This window comes from Hippoglossus stenolepis, chromosome 24 (genome assembly GCF_022539355.2).
Source record: "Hippoglossus stenolepis isolate QCI-W04-F060 chromosome 24, HSTE1.2, whole genome shotgun sequence".
Taxonomy (NCBI): domain Eukaryota; kingdom Metazoa; phylum Chordata; class Actinopteri; order Pleuronectiformes; family Pleuronectidae; genus Hippoglossus; species Hippoglossus stenolepis.
The window spans coordinates 7,653,452-7,670,076 of NC_061506.1; the positions used below are offsets into that span (position 1 = coordinate 7,653,452).

At 46.1% G+C, this 16,625-nt stretch overlaps 1 protein-coding gene across 2 annotated transcripts; it reads left to right on the top strand.

Annotated features, from left to right (window-relative positions):
- The first annotated feature begins 2,491 nt into the window (after positions 1 to 2,491).
- obsl1a (obscurin like cytoskeletal adaptor 1a) lies at positions 2,492 to 16,493 on the top strand. Of its 2 annotated transcripts, none has more exons than XM_047339188.1 (25): positions 2,492 to 2,906; positions 3,891 to 5,157; positions 6,402 to 6,671; positions 6,853 to 7,113; positions 7,294 to 7,599; positions 7,943 to 8,209; positions 8,294 to 8,569; positions 8,659 to 8,773; positions 9,090 to 9,250; positions 9,374 to 9,646; positions 9,744 to 10,019; positions 10,113 to 10,388; positions 10,457 to 10,732; positions 10,814 to 11,089; positions 11,184 to 11,453; positions 11,539 to 11,805; positions 11,885 to 12,154; positions 12,260 to 12,526; positions 12,969 to 13,235; positions 13,316 to 13,428; positions 13,537 to 13,690; positions 13,805 to 13,966; positions 14,999 to 15,103; positions 15,208 to 15,474; positions 15,830 to 16,493. In XM_047339188.1, exons 2-25 carry the CDS (start codon positions 3,981 to 3,983, stop codon positions 16,105 to 16,107), a joined length of 6,630 nt encoding a protein of 2,209 aa, XP_047195144.1. In that variant the 5' UTR covers positions 2,492 to 2,906; positions 3,891 to 3,980; the 3' UTR covers positions 16,108 to 16,493. The 2 variants fall into 2 exon arrangements, with proteins under 2 accessions (XP_047195144.1, XP_047195145.1); XM_047339189.1 differs by lacking the exon at positions 2,492 to 2,906 and adding an exon at positions 2,926 to 3,412.
- The last annotated feature ends 132 nt before the right edge of the window (positions 16,494 to 16,625 follow it).

The window sequence follows — 16,625 nt, forward strand, 5'->3', positions numbered from 1 at the left end:
GCTTAAAATTGACCTGAATACCTTTTATTTAAGGTCATTCATCTTTTTGCCATGTATTTTTGTGATTATTATAATTATTATTGTTATTATTATTTTTGTCTACATTCATAGGACGGCAGAAGCGTGAAATGGGGAGAGAGGGTGAGGAAGACATCTAGTAAAGCGCCTGGTTGGAACCAAACCTGCCGCCACTGCAGGACGACTGGTGCCTCTTTGGTCTGAGGCGTCATGTTAATTTATCTTTATCCTAAAAAAAACTGAGCATGTAGAGTCATTTCTTGGTTGTTGTACATGACTGCAACAGTTCGGACACCAAAACTCCACATCCAGTTCTTAAATACTACATATATGTAGTTTAGTAGATATAGATATATTTATCTGCAATATTAAAGGGACATTTTTCTCATTTTTAGCCTGAATCTCACCAAGATGGCCACCACATGTATACAAGATACAGCAACTAACTTTTTAGCTCAAAGATATTGGCTGATGGAGATCACGACACCTCCGCAGAGCTGCTAAGATGATGTCAGATGAATGTGGGAACGCAGCTCGATCACTCGCTCGTCATTTCAGTTTTCACAGACACACTCCACCGTCTCCTTCTCTGCTCTTGACACTCTCATTATAACCTGTGGATGAGTGGCAGCGCTCACAGACATCTCCCTTGTTCCGAAGCAGACGTCTCTTCAGCGGTTCCATCAATCTGGCTGGTTTAAAAAGCACAGCCTTGACCTGAGAGACTCACCGGACCGGCTGCTCAAAGTAAACCACTCTGCAAACACATGGGGCGCCTTTGAGGCCACACGGGGTCGTTTACCATCACAAATACAAACCCACAAGTCAGTGCGGGGATAGTGTAAAGCAGAATAATCATGTCTAGATCCAGGGATATTTTTTCTATACTTAGATTAATGAGCCTGGGATCCGTTTACGGTGTTTAGCCCAGTGTATGTGTAAAGAGAGTGTGATTAAACAAGAAAAATAACCTTCCTAAATATCCAGGTTGTCCTCCTAAGCTTTTGATACTGAAACCCAGTCTCAGGACAAAGAGCGGCACTGTGCTTTTGATTATTCCTGGGGCACTCAATGTCCCTAACAGCTGCGGGGATGCCTGCGAGGATGAGGATGCCAGAGGTACCAGCAGCCTTAAATGGCGCCACCACCACGGTGCGAGTCCTCCAAACGCCTTTGTTGTGCATTTGGCAAATTGCTAACTGACACTACATCATTTTTCGCAGACATGATTTGTTTGTCTCAAAAGATGACTCAAATGTCCCTTTCTCCTTGGACGTTTTAGAGTCCATCTAGGTATGCATGGGATGCTGTGCCAAGCGAATTAAGCCAGCACAGTAGGGAGCAAAGATATGTGACCCGCACTGAAGGTCAAATACCTAGAGCATGACGACAGTTTGCGAGAGTGTATCAGCGGCGCTTGCTGTCCCGAAACACTCCACTTGAGGAGATAGCCGAGAGGAGCAATTGTCTGAGAATGCAGGAAACAAGTGTCAACACCGGATTCAAATCTGAGAGGGAACAGTTAAAAGCCTAAACACAGACGCAGTCCAAGGAGTCCTGCTTCATCCACAGAGTAATATAGGCTTAATCTATTATCAGTAATGTCACGCAGCTCCATGTTTAGACCTGCACTATCAGAAAATGTCCCATACATCACTCAGTCTCAGCTTAGACTGAGACAGACACGTTATATCTGTATAAAAACAGTCCTGATTTGTGAAATTATCTCGTAGATCGGTTTGAAAAGTTATAAACTGTAGCCTTGTTACGTCGTTATTTTGAAAATATCAATATAAATACTTGAAAATGTAAACATTTATCTCATGCAGTTGCTAGTTTACAGTACTTAAAGTCTTATTATGATCATTTCTAGAAGAAGATAAAGATTATTTTTGATTCAAATTACTTTTTATGGAACTACTGTGGTAGATCTTAAGTGATGGAAGTAGCGTTAAATGAATGTTAACATAATCAAGATCTACCTAAATGTATTAAAGACCTAGTTTGAAATATTTTCACCTATTTATGACTTTTTAAGGCCTAAAATTCAAATTATTAAATCCTTGAGGCTCCGTGGAAACCCTGTGCATACTCAATTCCCACTATACATTTTCAAACAGCAGTTGACTTTATTTTTTCTCGGTTCAATCCTGAAGAATCATTTTCTAATTCAGATGTGACACCGGTTTGACCCTATTCATGGGTCAACGTGACTCATGGCTGAAGGAGCTCCGGCAGGTGGGGCGTCCTTTCTCTCCTGAGGATTAACTCGGGATAACTTTTGAGCTGTGGGATCCATCGCGGCCTCCCCCCCTCTATCTTTAGTGAACCTCCGCCTGTGAATGGAGAGCCTAACTTTATCTGGCTGACTGTCATCGAAGCTGCTGGGTATTTTTAGGTGATGGCTTGCAGTGGCAGCAGCTGTGAAAGCATTTAACGCCGCCCACCCCCCCCCCATTCCAACTCCCTCTCGCTCTTTAGCTGTTGGGACAATGACAGTGTGAGAGCTGACGCATAAGCCGAGCACTTGACTGAAGGACTGTGGTCATTTCCCTCCCTGCCACCTGCACCCGAACGCCACACGGACCGGACCCCACAAAGACGTGATGCCTGCGACCATGGACCTCGGATTGTGAATGGAAGATCGGATTTTTCTCCCTCGCTTTGACTTGGATTGACCAGGAGCTGTGTCTAAATACAACAAACCAACCCTGAGGACAAGAGCTGAAGCCAATATCCACAATTTCAACGGGTCAAAGAATAATTCCAAGAAGAGCCAAAGGTCACATGACTTAACTGAGGCCTGCCTGAACGTTCTCAGGACTTTATTTTGAAGCGAACATCACAATAGAGACACGATGATTTGAGGAGGCTGACCCACAGCAGCGGTAAGTTTCTTAAATCAGTGACATTAGTTCTTAAAAGCTGCATTATGTGTATTTCCTGTCTCACTGCCGCCGACATTCAGGCAAACTGCTTAAAGAGTGTGTATCATGTCTTTACTGATGATGAGACGTAAGAAATACCTGACATGCTACACAGAGAGCTATTTTCTGGACGAGACATGAGCACACGACTGTGCAAGAGGCTGGACTTCAGATGCGTGAGCCTGGTGCGTCATAGAGAAGGGACAACAGCAATGCATAATGACACAAAAAAAAAAGATGGTGACATCATGAGGAGCCACAGAAAAGACAGAAAACCTTTTCCGCTGGGGCAATATCAAACCGAAAGCTGCTAGACTCATGGACTGTAATAAGTGTCAGAGGAATCTGACTCCACATAACAAAGGACGTGGGTTGTGGCTAAACTTGAAGACATCGTGACAACAACAACAACACAGTCCAGAAACAAGGAGAATCCAACGGGAAGGATTCACAGTTTGCGATTTCAGGTGTGTCACTGCCCAGTTTGTGTGCTGTGGGACACATGGACTCCGGTGTCTTTTTTTGGACAGACTACTTTATAAATACACTCTTCAATGACTTACAGCACCAGCTGTGAGACAACTGAGAGTGTTTGCTCAAAACTCACTTAACTAAACCACTACAACATGTTTACATCGGTTCAGCTTTGCTCACTATACACTAAGTATTTTGAAGAGCTGAAACATTTCAGGCCAAGTTCCCAGTCGTTAAATGATTCAATTTAAAGCACAGTCCAGATATATTTGTTATTTCTCACTTTCTATTTCTCACAATCTTCAGGTTTGGGTCAGTTGTAAACAGAAATGTGTGTAAACAGTCAAAGCAGGAAAACCTAATTTCAACCAAAAGGATGTAAGAAAAATGTTGAAATTGTTTTGCCGTCCAGAATATCTACAAAAGTTTTGTATATTTCTCTCTGAAACACAGATTTTCTCTTTCTCGCAGCTCCTTCACCACAGACAAGACCATCTTTCCCAGGAAATCCCATCACAAAATACACTTCTTTACTCGAACCAGACACAAGGCGACATTATCATGGATATTTTTGGAGGTGCTCCTCGTGTTGTGGGCTACCCGCGCCCTGTGCTGGCACAGTGCGGCACTGATGCCACGCTGAGGTGCCAAATCGGCGGCGACCCTCGTCCTGACGTGATCTGGGAACGTAAAAATATCCAGATCTTGTCTGAGGGACGCTACAAGCTCGCGGAGGAGGGAAAAGCTTACCTGCTGACTATTACTGGAGTCACCCAGCAGGATGCTGGCCAGTACATATGCAAGGCTAGAAATAGCATAGGTGACACGTACGCTGCAGCTTCCCTCAAAGTGGAAGGAGTAGCACAGCAGCAGGAAGAAGAGCAGAGGCAGCTAGGGGTCAACAGCGTGAAGCAAGAAAATGGAGGACACCTGAATGGCTACTGCGAAGTGCAAAATGGTGAACATAGGGGAGAAAATGGAGCAGAGATAAATGGAGAACACAAGTGTAATGGCAAGTTTAGTGAAAAGAGAGAAGAAGCTGATTTAATATCTGATGAGAAGCCTCGATTCCTCATCAAGCCCCTCTCTCTGCGCGTGGACCGAGGAGAAGATGCCGCCTTCTCCTGCAAAATTTGGGGCACTCCCGTACCAGAGGTGACGTGGGAGAAAGATGGGAAGAAGCTGCACGACATCTTCGAAAGTTCACACTTCGGCGTGTGCAGCCAAGATGGCGGCTGGTTCCAGCTCAAGATCTACAGGACGCGCATGCCAGACAAAGGCGTCTACACCTGCAGGGCCGTCAACTGCCAGGGCGAGGCCTTGGCCGGCGCCATCCTCCTCGTGGAGCCCGTACCAGAGCGGGAGGAAAGCAAAAGGTCCTCCCTAGGTCAAACTAACAGCCAGTGGTCGCCAAAGCTAAGAGGCGGGCGACTCAGTTCATCAAGGCTCAAAGAGGAGACGCCCGTCAACCCGTCTGCAGTCAAGAAGTTCGCAGTGGCCGAGGGGAAACACGCCAAGTTCCGGTGCTTCGTGACGGGGAAGCCGAAACCCGAGATCATCTGGAAGAAAAACGGGGTTACCCTTGAGCCAGGGAGGCGTCACCTGATATTTGAGGACAGGGAGGGGTACTACACGCTGAAGGTTCTGTACTGCAAAGAGCCGGACACGGGGCTGTATGTTTGCGCAGCATCGAACGCTCTGGGAAACACCCTCAGTGCTGTTCACCTGTCTGTCAAAGGTAAGAGATACTTCGACATCCATAAACCTGCTTTTAAAATGGATTATATCAGTGTCCACAACACAAACAGATTGATGGATGGATGGATTTCCAATTTCATAAATAATCCAAAATATCATGAAGCTGCTGCAGTGAATCATCTAAAATGTATTAAACCATAGTCTTCGTTATGCCAAACAAGCACAAGACCAAAGAACACAACACATTTCAAGAGATTCTGCACCAGCGTCACTTGCAAGACTTTCGAAATAACAACCAATGAAGTGTCCTGATGTGTCACCGATGCTCGTCTCCAGCCACACACATAAAACTTGGTCACATTAGCCTTTGTCGTGGCTAATTGCTTCCCCTGCATCGTTGAAATGTACGGCATCGCCTCAGCAGTTAATCATTTTGTCCTGATCCCTTGGTAATGGGCAGATAATTCTCAGGGTCACACGAGTCCTGCCCCGTGCCAGCTGCCTCTGTCACAAGCGCCCGTTTAGACCCGGGGTCAACGTGTCAGTCGTTAATATACGGGTAACACAGAGTGGCGTCGAAGCAACTGAGATTTGCTTCGTAATTATTTAGCGGTGACGAGAGAAACGGAAGAAGCTTGGAATAAAATAAATGGGAATAGTTCAAATAAAAGATGATTTAACTCATTTAAAACATGAATACCCCCAAAAATGTGCATGATAAAAATAACCTCACAAAAAGTTATATTAATTTTGAGTGTTACTAATTACTACCGCTATTAACTACATAATTAAAGGAATTTTACATAAAATAATCTAAGTGATGTTCACACCAGTGTGTTTCATTTAAATTGTATGAATAGTAGTTTTCTTTACCCTCAAAGTAACCCTTTATATTATTATTATTATATTATATTATTAAATACTATATATTTACACCAGGAGTGGGTCCTCTCTGCGGAGGCTGCCATGTTTTTTACAGTAGCCCAGACTGGACAAACTAAACACATTTTGAGTTTTATGAAAACTGAAGGCTACCACAGGTTTCTATTTCTAATTTTACACACTGAACCTTTAACTTTCTGTCTGTTTATTAATTAAATTAACTTAAAGGATCACTTAAATAATTAAATAAACTTAAAAAATTGTGTTTTAATAATCTAGAAATATTTAGTAAATTTAAACCATGCGCTGACTTGTAGTTACATTGTTTGTGTTTAAAACGATACAGTAAACTGAGACATGTAAAGAAATCTTCCATCATTACCCATTTCCCTTGTTCTCCAGGCCACACTGTCCGCTTCAGGCATCCATTAAAAGACGTGGAGGTGAGGGAGCGGGACGTTGCCGTGCTGGAGTGCGAGATGCCCGACGAGTCGCTCCCTGCCGCCTGGTACCTGGAGGACCAGAGGCTGATGCCCAGCAGTAAATACGGGATGGAGCAGAAAGGAAGCAGAAGAAGACTCACCATCCATGACGTCGGGACAGACGATGACGGCGTGTATCTGTGTGAGAGGCCTGACGGAGCGAAGAGCATCGCGGAGCTGTCAGTTAAAGGTACGATGTGCCGAATGCAGAATCACAGTATTTCGCATTAGTAAAAAAGTGAATTATTATGTGCAACGCTTTTACACTATAATCATAATAATTAATTATTATCAGTAAGAGAGAAATGTGTCAGTCTGATATAAACTTGTGCATCTACAGTCAATAAATCAAATATTTTGTCTACTCACAGGTACTATTGTTCGTAAACTTCCTCGGAAGCTGGAGGTCCTCGAGGGCGAGAATGCAGTGTTCTGCGTGGAGGTGGAGGACGACGAGTTGGAGGTCCACTGGTTCAAGGACGGCCTGAAGCTGCACGAGACACACCAGACGATCCTCAAGACTTTTGGCAGAACTCACATCCTGGTCTTTGTCAACGTGGCCCACCACGACTCAGGGGTGGTGACGTTTGTCACCGGGGGATCCAAGACGTCATCACGCCTCAAGGTCAAAGGTACTTTTAGGAGACAACAATTCCTTTGCCTCATGGTTTTCTGAACTGGTTTATCAGATAATCATTTAATTCTTGTCTACAGAAACACCCAATAGTCCCCTTACATTCAATCAAGTCACAGATATTAGTCATCTAAAATATGACAGGTGGCCTCTCATCCTCCTCCTCTCTGTCCTTTAGCCTCCAGACACTGTCCCCCTATCGGCCCCGGGGGCGTCCAGATGGACGTAGATCGACCCAACAGCGCCCTTCTCACCTGGGTTCCTGCCCCCAACAGCCAGACGTCCACCCGCTCCATCTTCGTGCTGGAGAGACAAGAGGTGGGCTCCCAGGAGTGGCAGAAGTGCTTCAGCTCGGAGACCGCCACCTCAGCCGAGGTCGGCGGCGACAGCGTGCCGTGTGAAGGCGACTACCGCTTCCGCGTCTGCTGCATCAACAAGTACGGGCGGAGTGGTCACGTGGAGTTTCCCAAAGCCGTCCACCTGGGTGAGGAAAAGTACATATGCGTTATTGTGCGTGTGTCAATGTTAACCTGAAGAGAAAGACATTACATACTGTATATATATATTTAAAAACATTTACGTTTTTAAATCGGTTTCCCTACCAATAGTTCATGTCAGTGTGGGGTGAGAATAACGTTGCAAACACATACAATTTAATTTAGTTGTAATTGTGCAGTTTCAAGCAAAGACTGGCTTGAAAACACTTATCTTGGTCGTGCTAGATGAGATCAGCGTGAACCCACATGTAGGAAACAAAGGGCAGGAAAGGGAAAAACCACATCATTCTTATCAGCTCCTCCTGTATTCTCTTTTTCCATTTTTCTTAGTTCCTGGGCCCAAAATTCACAGTCGCCTCCAGGGCTGTGAGGTTGTGGAGGGTGAGGACGCTCGCTTCTCCATCGAACTGTCTGCCTCCATGGTTGGAACCTGGTTTCTGAACAGCGCCCAACTGCAGCACGGCGGGCGGTACTCCATACAACAGTCCCAAACACAGCACTCGTTGGTTATCCATGACCCCCTCACGACGGAGGACACAGCAGAGGTCACGTTCATAGCCAACGGAGTCCGCGATTCGGCCGTGCTCAAGGTTAAACGTACGTGTTCAAATCGGTTCATTTTGCCAATAGTGGAATAATGTTTTTGGAGTTTGTTTAATGTATATTTTCACTTGTTTGCAGCTGCTGTGATCAAATTCAGCCCTCTGTCAGAATCAGACAGCAGTAAGACGGTGGAGAGTGGCGACGCTATTGTTCTCTACTGTGAGGTCTCCCACCCCTCGGCGAAGGTATCCTGGTTCAAAGATGGTGAGGAGCTCCAGCCGACCGACGGCCTCACCATCCAATCGGATGGGAACATGAGGAGGATTGTGATCCAGTCGGCTGACGCGGGTCACTCTGGAGTTTACACATGTGAGACTTCAGGGGACGTCATCAAATTCAACGTGGACGTTGAAGGTAAAAGACATTCGATTAACAAGTTCACCCTCCTAGTACCTTGGGTTTCGGCTGTTGACATCCTTCCCTCGCTGCTCCCGTCTGTTCAGGTCCTCCTGTACAGTTTGGGCCGGTCCCACAGGAGGAGCTCCATAAGAGCAGCATGGAACTGGACCCCGTGGTGCTGCTCTGCCACGTCTCCAGGGAGGATGCAGACGTCAAGTGGTAAAGTCCTGCCGGAGACATGGCGGAGAAATATCTCAAATTCTGCTTTGAATATGTTTGCATTCAGAGGCTTTGCACAAAAAATAGTTGTTCATTTTAAATCCTCATTGATCAAACACTGATTTGGTAAGATTCTAATAAAAAGGGATATCTTATAAAGGGTTTTTGTATTTTTGTTCACTTTAGTCTGTTTCTAGCTTAATTTGTACAGCAATTACTACAAGTTTTGACAAAATTACAGTATTAACTCTTTACTTTTGTTTCCCCTAAGCCTGTTATTTGACACAATAGTGTTTTTGTCAAATCTGTGTCGCAGGTATAAGGACGGCCATGAGATCGTGCCCGGCGACAACATCACTCTGCAGACAGAAGGAACGGTGAGGAGGCTAATAATCCGCTCTGCAGACACCTCGGACGCTGGCAGCTACACCTGCCAGGCAGGAAACAACAGCATGGAGTTCACCGTCAATGTCAGAGGTACTGGGACATGTCTGACTCCTGCAGAAGATGCTTAAAACGAAGATCAACTCCTGAAAAATCAGATGAGACTTAAATTCTAGCTGTAATACAAACATGAACTGACCTGACGATGCTTCACAGAGCCTCCGGTGATGATCGTGGAACCTAAGGACGATGTTGTGATGGAGAGCTACATCTCAGAGGAGATCCACCTGCAGTGTGAACTGTCCCGTTCTGGCGGGAAGGTGCAGTGGTTCAAGGACGGCCAGGAGGTGGAGGCGAGCGACCACATCCAGCTGCTCACTGAGGGTCCGTACAGGAGGCTGACCGTCCTCTGTGGATCGGTAGAAGATGGCGGAGAGTACGTGTGCAAATCAGACGGAGACTCTGTTTTCTTTCAGCTTACTGTCGCAGGTTCGTTTGCACTTGCTTCTGCGATATTCCTGTTAAAAGTCCCGTTTATAAGATTAACTGGTCAAATGAAGTTACTTTTATTTTTCTTCCTGTTCAGAGCCGCTCATCAGAATCGTCTTTCCAACTCAACCAGAGGTGGAACTGAGCCACTTGGCCTCCGAGAGGCTGGAGCTCAGCTGTGAGATCTCGCAGTCAGATGCCCCTGTCCGATGGTACAGAGACGGCCTAGAGGTCGACGAGGGCCCTGACTTGATCCTTGAGGCGGACGGGTCTAAACGTCGGCTTGTTATACCCATGACCACAGTGGAGGACACAGGGGAGTACATATGTGACACTGAAGATGACTCTGTGGCGTTCCTGGTGACTATAACAGGTGAGAATGAGGACATTAAGGTGATTATTTAGCCACTTAAAGAGAATGTATAGAATTTCAATAGCATTTATGTCTCTTTCCTCTTTTATTTAGAGCAACTCGTGACACTGAGTCGTCCCGAGAACACACCTGACGAACTGGAGAGTTTTGCCGGGAAACCGATTGTGATGGAGATCAACGTATCCCGGCCAAATGCAGAAGTCAGGTGGTGGCTGGATGGCAAAGAAGTAGAGGAGAGCAGTAACGTCACCATGGCAGAGGACGGGCTCATCCGTCGACTGACCATCCACGTTCCCACCCCGAAGGATTCTGGGAAATACACCTGCGACGCTGTTGATGATCAAATTGATTTCCACGTCAAAGTTTCAGGTAAGAGGCAAACGATTATTTTTTTAAATATCATTTTCAGTGTCATTATTTTATTTCTGCATCCTCAGAGCCTCCGGTGATGATCTTAAGAAAATCAGAGATAAAGACAAATCTAAAATCGCTGATTTCCGACGACATTGTGCTGGAGTGTGAACTCTCCAGAGCCAACGCCGTCGCCAAATGGTACAAGGACGGCTGTCGGATTGAGGGCGATGAAAGGTTCTGTGAAGAAGAGGAAGGCGCTTTCCGCTCGCTGGTCATCCTCAACGCTGAGCTCAGGGACTGCGGAGAGTACTTCCTGGATGTTGGAGATGACAACATCGGCTTCCACGTTACAGTAGAAGGTAAAATCCCTTTAGAAGATTTAATGTTGACAGGAAACAAAGGTTATCACTTGTACAAATCACCTGTCTTCCCCCTTGTAGAGCCTCCAGTGACCATTGTAGGAAATTCAATTGACCCTGAATACCAGGAGATGGTGGCAGGTGAGGATCTGATCCTGGCCTGTGAGGTGTCCCGGGCCAATGCCCCTGTCCAGTGGTACTGCAACGACAGGCTGCTCGCCTGTGACCCGCGTACCAACATCGAGATCTACGGGACTCTGAGGAAAATCATCATCTCAAATGTGCAGCCCTCAGATTCTGGAAAGTATGTGTGCGACGCTGTGGGGGACAAGATGACCAGTGTCATCAGGATTCAAGGTACAGACGCAGGGTGTCGGGTCTCAAGCGTCTCCGAATAATCAGATTTTAAAAAGTCACCTCATATTTGCTTCTTTTCTCTTTGGCGTCAAAGAACCTCCGGTAACGTTCGTGAACAAGGAGGAGGACATTGTCGTGACGGCGTACGAAGCCGAGAGCGTGACCTTGACGAGTTACGTGTCCAAGGAAAACGCTCAAGTACGTTGGCTGAGACACTGGGAGCCTGTCGAAGGCGAACGCTTCCGAGCACTCGTGGAGGGCCACAAACGCACCCTCACCATTGATCCTTTGAGGCGCTCTGATGCGGGCGAGTACACATGCGACGTCAACACGGATCAGATCCACTTCAGCCTGCTGGTCAAAGGTTAGAATTTCAGATTATTTTTGTCACTGGACACCGAACACCTCCGAGTTTACTGCAAAGTAATATCTATTTTGCTGCATTGCAGAAATGAGAATCAGGTTCGTGAGGCCACTCCAGGACACCGTGGCTCACGCTGATGGTATGGTGACCCTTCGCTGTGAGGTGTGCAAGCCAAAAGCAGACGTGCAGTGGCTGAAGAATGGCGTGGAGGTGGTTGCGAGCAGGAGGTTCTCCATTCGGGCGGACGGCGTGGAGCGAAGCTTGACCATCCACCGATTAACCAGAGAGGATACTGGGGAGTACATCTGTGAGTCCAGAGATGACCGGACCGTGGCGTCGCTCAGAGTAGAGAGTGAGTATGACCGGACTCAGATTTTCCGTCTTTTCTTACGTATGTTATCCGGTTGATGAACTTTCTTGTGTCTCGTCAGTGCCTCGAGTGGTGGAGTTCCTCACAGAGCTCCACAACACCACCGTGCTGGAGGGAGAAGATGCCACTTTCAAGTGCGTGGTTTCCCCCGAGGATATCCAGTTGGTGTGGCTCATGGACAACGAGGCGATGGAGCTGGGCGATCGTTTCCAGGCGACCCAGAATGGCCTTTGCCACACCTTGGTGATTAAGAAGTGCCAGATGTTGGACTGTTCAAGGATTTCAGCAGAGGCTGAGGGACAAATGAGCAAAGCCAGCCTCAAAGTTCAGGGTAGGAGGATTAAATGAGCGAGAGAGAGAAAATGGTGAAAATGGTTAGGAGAATGATCTGCAGTTCATCATAACTTTGATATCTGTCTCTCGTCTTTGTCTTCAGAGGCTCAAGTCATGTTTACGAAGAGAATGGAAGCTGTCATGGCAGAGGAGTTAGGCGATGCCACCTTGGAAACGGAGATCAGCCTGGAGACGGGCGAGGTTCAGTGGATGAGGCAGGGGGTGGTCATACAGCCCGGTGCCCGGCACACGCTCGCCCAGAACGGCTGCAAACGCAGTCTGACCATCTGCAACCTGAATCTGTCGGACCGGGGAACCTACCGCTGCGAGACCCTGCACGACCGCACACAGGTCAAGCTCAATGTGGAACGTAAGTGGAGCGAGAAGGAGCTCAGGAGTACAGTTTTCCACTTTGCAACTGGAATCTCTACTGACGCAGATTGAGTTCTGGGCAGCAGCAGAACATTTCATATTGTAGTGTGCTATTCACACTATGTCACACACAAGGAGATACTAGGAAGAGCAGGACCTCTACGTGTGAAAAGGTTATACAATAGTGCAATGAATGACACCATGGAGCTACTGTAGGTGTTTTTGATGTAATGTGATAGACTGAGCCGGGTCTATATTTGAACCACCCTTTGTTGTCCTTGAATCAGAGAATTCATTGCAGCAGAAGCAGCATGACTACATTTTTAATTCATCATAAAGTTTTGCCCAACAGATGCATCCTCTAGATTCTACAGGATTATTTTCTCCCGGCAATCCAGATGCTTTAATTAAATCCTGATATCATTTTTTTTCCAATCCAGCCCGTAAAATCGTGATCCGTAAAGTCCTAGCCGACCAAGAGACCTTTGAACGAGAGACCGCCTCCTTCGAGGTGGAGCTCTCCCACGCGGACGTGGAGGGAATTTGGCAGAAGGACGGCATTCGCGTGAAACCGAACAACCAGTGGCGCGTGAGCACCAACGGGCTCGTCCACAGCCTCACCCTGTCCAACCTCACCCTGGAGGACACGGGCACCATCGCTTTCTCCGGTGAGGGGGCGCGCACCACTGCCAGGCTCACAATCAAAGGTATGGAGAAAATAAAATAACCATGACTGACTGATTACATTTTTGATCTGTTGATTCACACTGTTACTCCGCACCGACAGAGACGCCGGTGTCTATCTTGAGAGCGCTGGCTGATGTCCGTGTGGAGGAGGAATTGCCCGCCACTCTCGAGTGTGAATTCTCCCGGCAAAACGTTGAAGTCAGATGGCTCAAGGTAACGCAAACCAACAAATCGTATTTTGATTGTATTAAAAAAAAGTACAAGATTTGATTATAGCAAGTTTTAGACTCACAAGGAATACTTTTATCTTCTGTGCTTTAGAACGGGGCAGAGCTGAAGCCAGGGAAGAACTGTCGGATCTACCCCATGGGTCGGAAGCGGTTCTGTCAGATCTTGCAGTGCTCCTGCGCTGACTCTGGCACCTACACGTGTGATACGGGGGAAATTAATACTTCCTGTTCGCTGGAGGTTTACGGTAACTGTCTGGGCAGATATTACCTGGAGCTGAGTGTGTGCTCTGCCTCCATCTAGTGGTTAAAAAGGAGATGATTCTTGACATCTTTCTGTGTCCCTGATCTTCATCTGACAGCGCACAAGTTGGAGATAGTGCAGGACCTGGAGGATATTTACATCCAGGAGGACCAGAATGCCGTGTTCATGTGCGAGGTTTCTCTGGTCGACGTGACGGGAGAGTGGCACAAGGACGGCCACAAGATCCGGCCCACCAGCACCATCAAGATCCGCACAGAAGGTCAGAAACGGAATGGGGCTGATTGTTATTCTGAGAAATAATACCCACAATAAATTAGCAAAGATTGCAAAAGACTGAGTAACACATACATACGAATTAAGCCATCATTTATTTTCACAGCTGTCAAATTTTAAATACACGTAGACTTTTAAATTTGGAAAACCTGATTAATTATAGTAACCTTTGACATTTGTTGTGCAAAGAGCAGGCACTCAGGTTACCAGAGGTATCACGAGAGGGGACTCTATTAATTCCCACTCGAAGAAGTGCTTTTAGTCAGTCAGCCTTCTCTTTGAAATCATCTAAAGAATGGAATCTGTTGCAAAAGCCGATACGAGAAGTAAATACTTTCTTATACTGGTCAGCTGAAGAAAAAGGACTTATTGATAATCAGATATGTGCAAATTAGACGTCTGACTGCCTATTTGCTACAGTTTGTCTCATGATTGTTTTTACTTGCTGTGATATTTCTTGTATGTTGTGAAGTTGCTTATTGTTGTGCATTGCAACTTTCTGAATATTAGTCTGCATATATTGCTTGTATGTGCATTGTATTTTCATTGTAGGTTGCCACTGTAAAAACTGTCAAGGGACGACAGATGAAAATCAGCCTGTTGATCTAACCCTGGCTCATTTACAGTCATTTTGCTGTTGAATGATCACCATCCCTGTCAAATAAACAAATAAATGAAATGAAATTATTATTATAATTATCTTTAAAAACAAGGGCCATAAAGTCCAAAAGGTTACCACTGCAATCCAATAGATCACTTACAAACCAAATACCATTTTCCCACCAATCAATTAAATAGAGATTTCCTATTGATCACTGTTGTTCCTCATTGTTCAAACCAATAAAGTTTGTTAATAAAAAAACTAATCCCTAGCAGGACCCCTAGTGGTCAGATAGGGAACTACTAGAAAAAGATAAACAGAGCATATTAATAGGTGACAAATTAAATAAAAATTAAAAAAAGTGGAAACTTTAATTTACCTTCAACAAAGCTGTTGTTGCTGTTGTTCCTCCATCAGGGACCAAACACTTCCTGTTGATGTGCAACGTCACAGCCGAAGATGCGGGTGAAATCCGGTTTGTAGCCAGAGACCTTGAATCCACAGCTTACCTTGAGGTGGAGGGTAAGATGCTTTTTAAAGTTTTTATTTATCTCATTAAAGTTATTAGAAGTTTAAGACATATTCATAAATAAATAAAAATGTCCGCCCCGTTTGTGTGGATGCAGAACTTCCGGTTTCCATCGTCAAGCCCCTGCGGGATCGCACGGCGCTGGAGAAACATCGCGTGATCCTGGAGTGCACCGTGTCGTCGCCCCGCTGCGGAGCCGCCTGGTTCCGGGGCCGGGAGGAGCTGGTGGCCGGGGGCCGGGTGGAGATCCTGGCGGACGGCTGCTCCCACAAGCTGGTGATCCAGCAGGTGGTCGTGGAGGACGAGGGCACCTACAGCATCCAGGTCGGGGAGCACACGTCCGAGGCCAAACTGCTGGTGGAAGGTGAGACTGGCCCGGATGAGGGATCGTGTGTAAATGTGAAATAAGAGAAACATCTACATTTCTTTACTCAGTCTGTGTGGTATCAAAGGTTTGAAAGGAGATATATTTATCTTTAATATCCAGAAGATACATCACCTTCCTCATATGGTCCACTGCTGCAGCTCCTCTTCTCAGCCTCTGTCAGAAACCTCTGTCTCTTTAAAGGGGTAGTTCACCCAAAAATGAAAATCCACTCTATCTACTCACCACTATGCTGATGGGAGGGGGAGGAAAGAAAGTAACAAAGCATCATGTGTCTCCTTTAGTTTTATGGTTTGTATAAAACTTCCCCTTGTTTCCCTCCATGCCGCTGCAGCCCAGGCCCTCGTGATGGTCAAAGAGCTCGAGGACGTGGAGGTGACCGAGCCGGAGCCGGCGACTTTCCAGTGCGAGGTGTCTGTGGCCATAGGCAAGCCCCCCATCTGGACTCTGAACGGGGAAGCCCTCCACTCGGGACCCGCCGTCCGGCTGGAAAACCACGGGACGGTTCACAAGCTCACCCTGAGGAGCACCAGCGCGGACATGAGCGGGACGGTCAAGTTCACCACGGGCAAGGCCAAGAGCAGCGCCGCGCTCAGGGTCGTGGAGGAGTAGAGGAGCGAGAAGGAGAAAAGAAAGTGACTCAGAAAGAAAGAGAAGGAACTTAACGCAAAAAATGGAGAATGCTTATGTCCCATTGGACTTTCTTCATATGCATTTGTTGTGATTGGATCTCCTTTCCAATTTCAAATTAAGGGTATTCAGTGAAGCTGGGCGGGGACTTAATTAAGCATTTTAGTTTCTTCGGTCCAGTTATTCCTTTTTTTTTATAGTGTGGATGATATTTATTTTCCTAGTTGACTTTACTTTGTCCTATTCTGATGAAAACCCCTCAAAATAAAATATAAAGCAAAATGAAACATATCCCACAAACTCTTACTTCCTGATGGTGCAAACAGAATGTTGTTATAGTATTTTTATAAAGTGCGGCTGGATATATACATCATGCATATTGTTGTTTGTGTACATTTTTACACTTTAATATTTCTTGCCACTGAGATTCAATGTAAAAATCATCTTTTCACAACAAAAGAAATAACGACTCGTGTTCAGCTTTATATGAAAATGCTTTA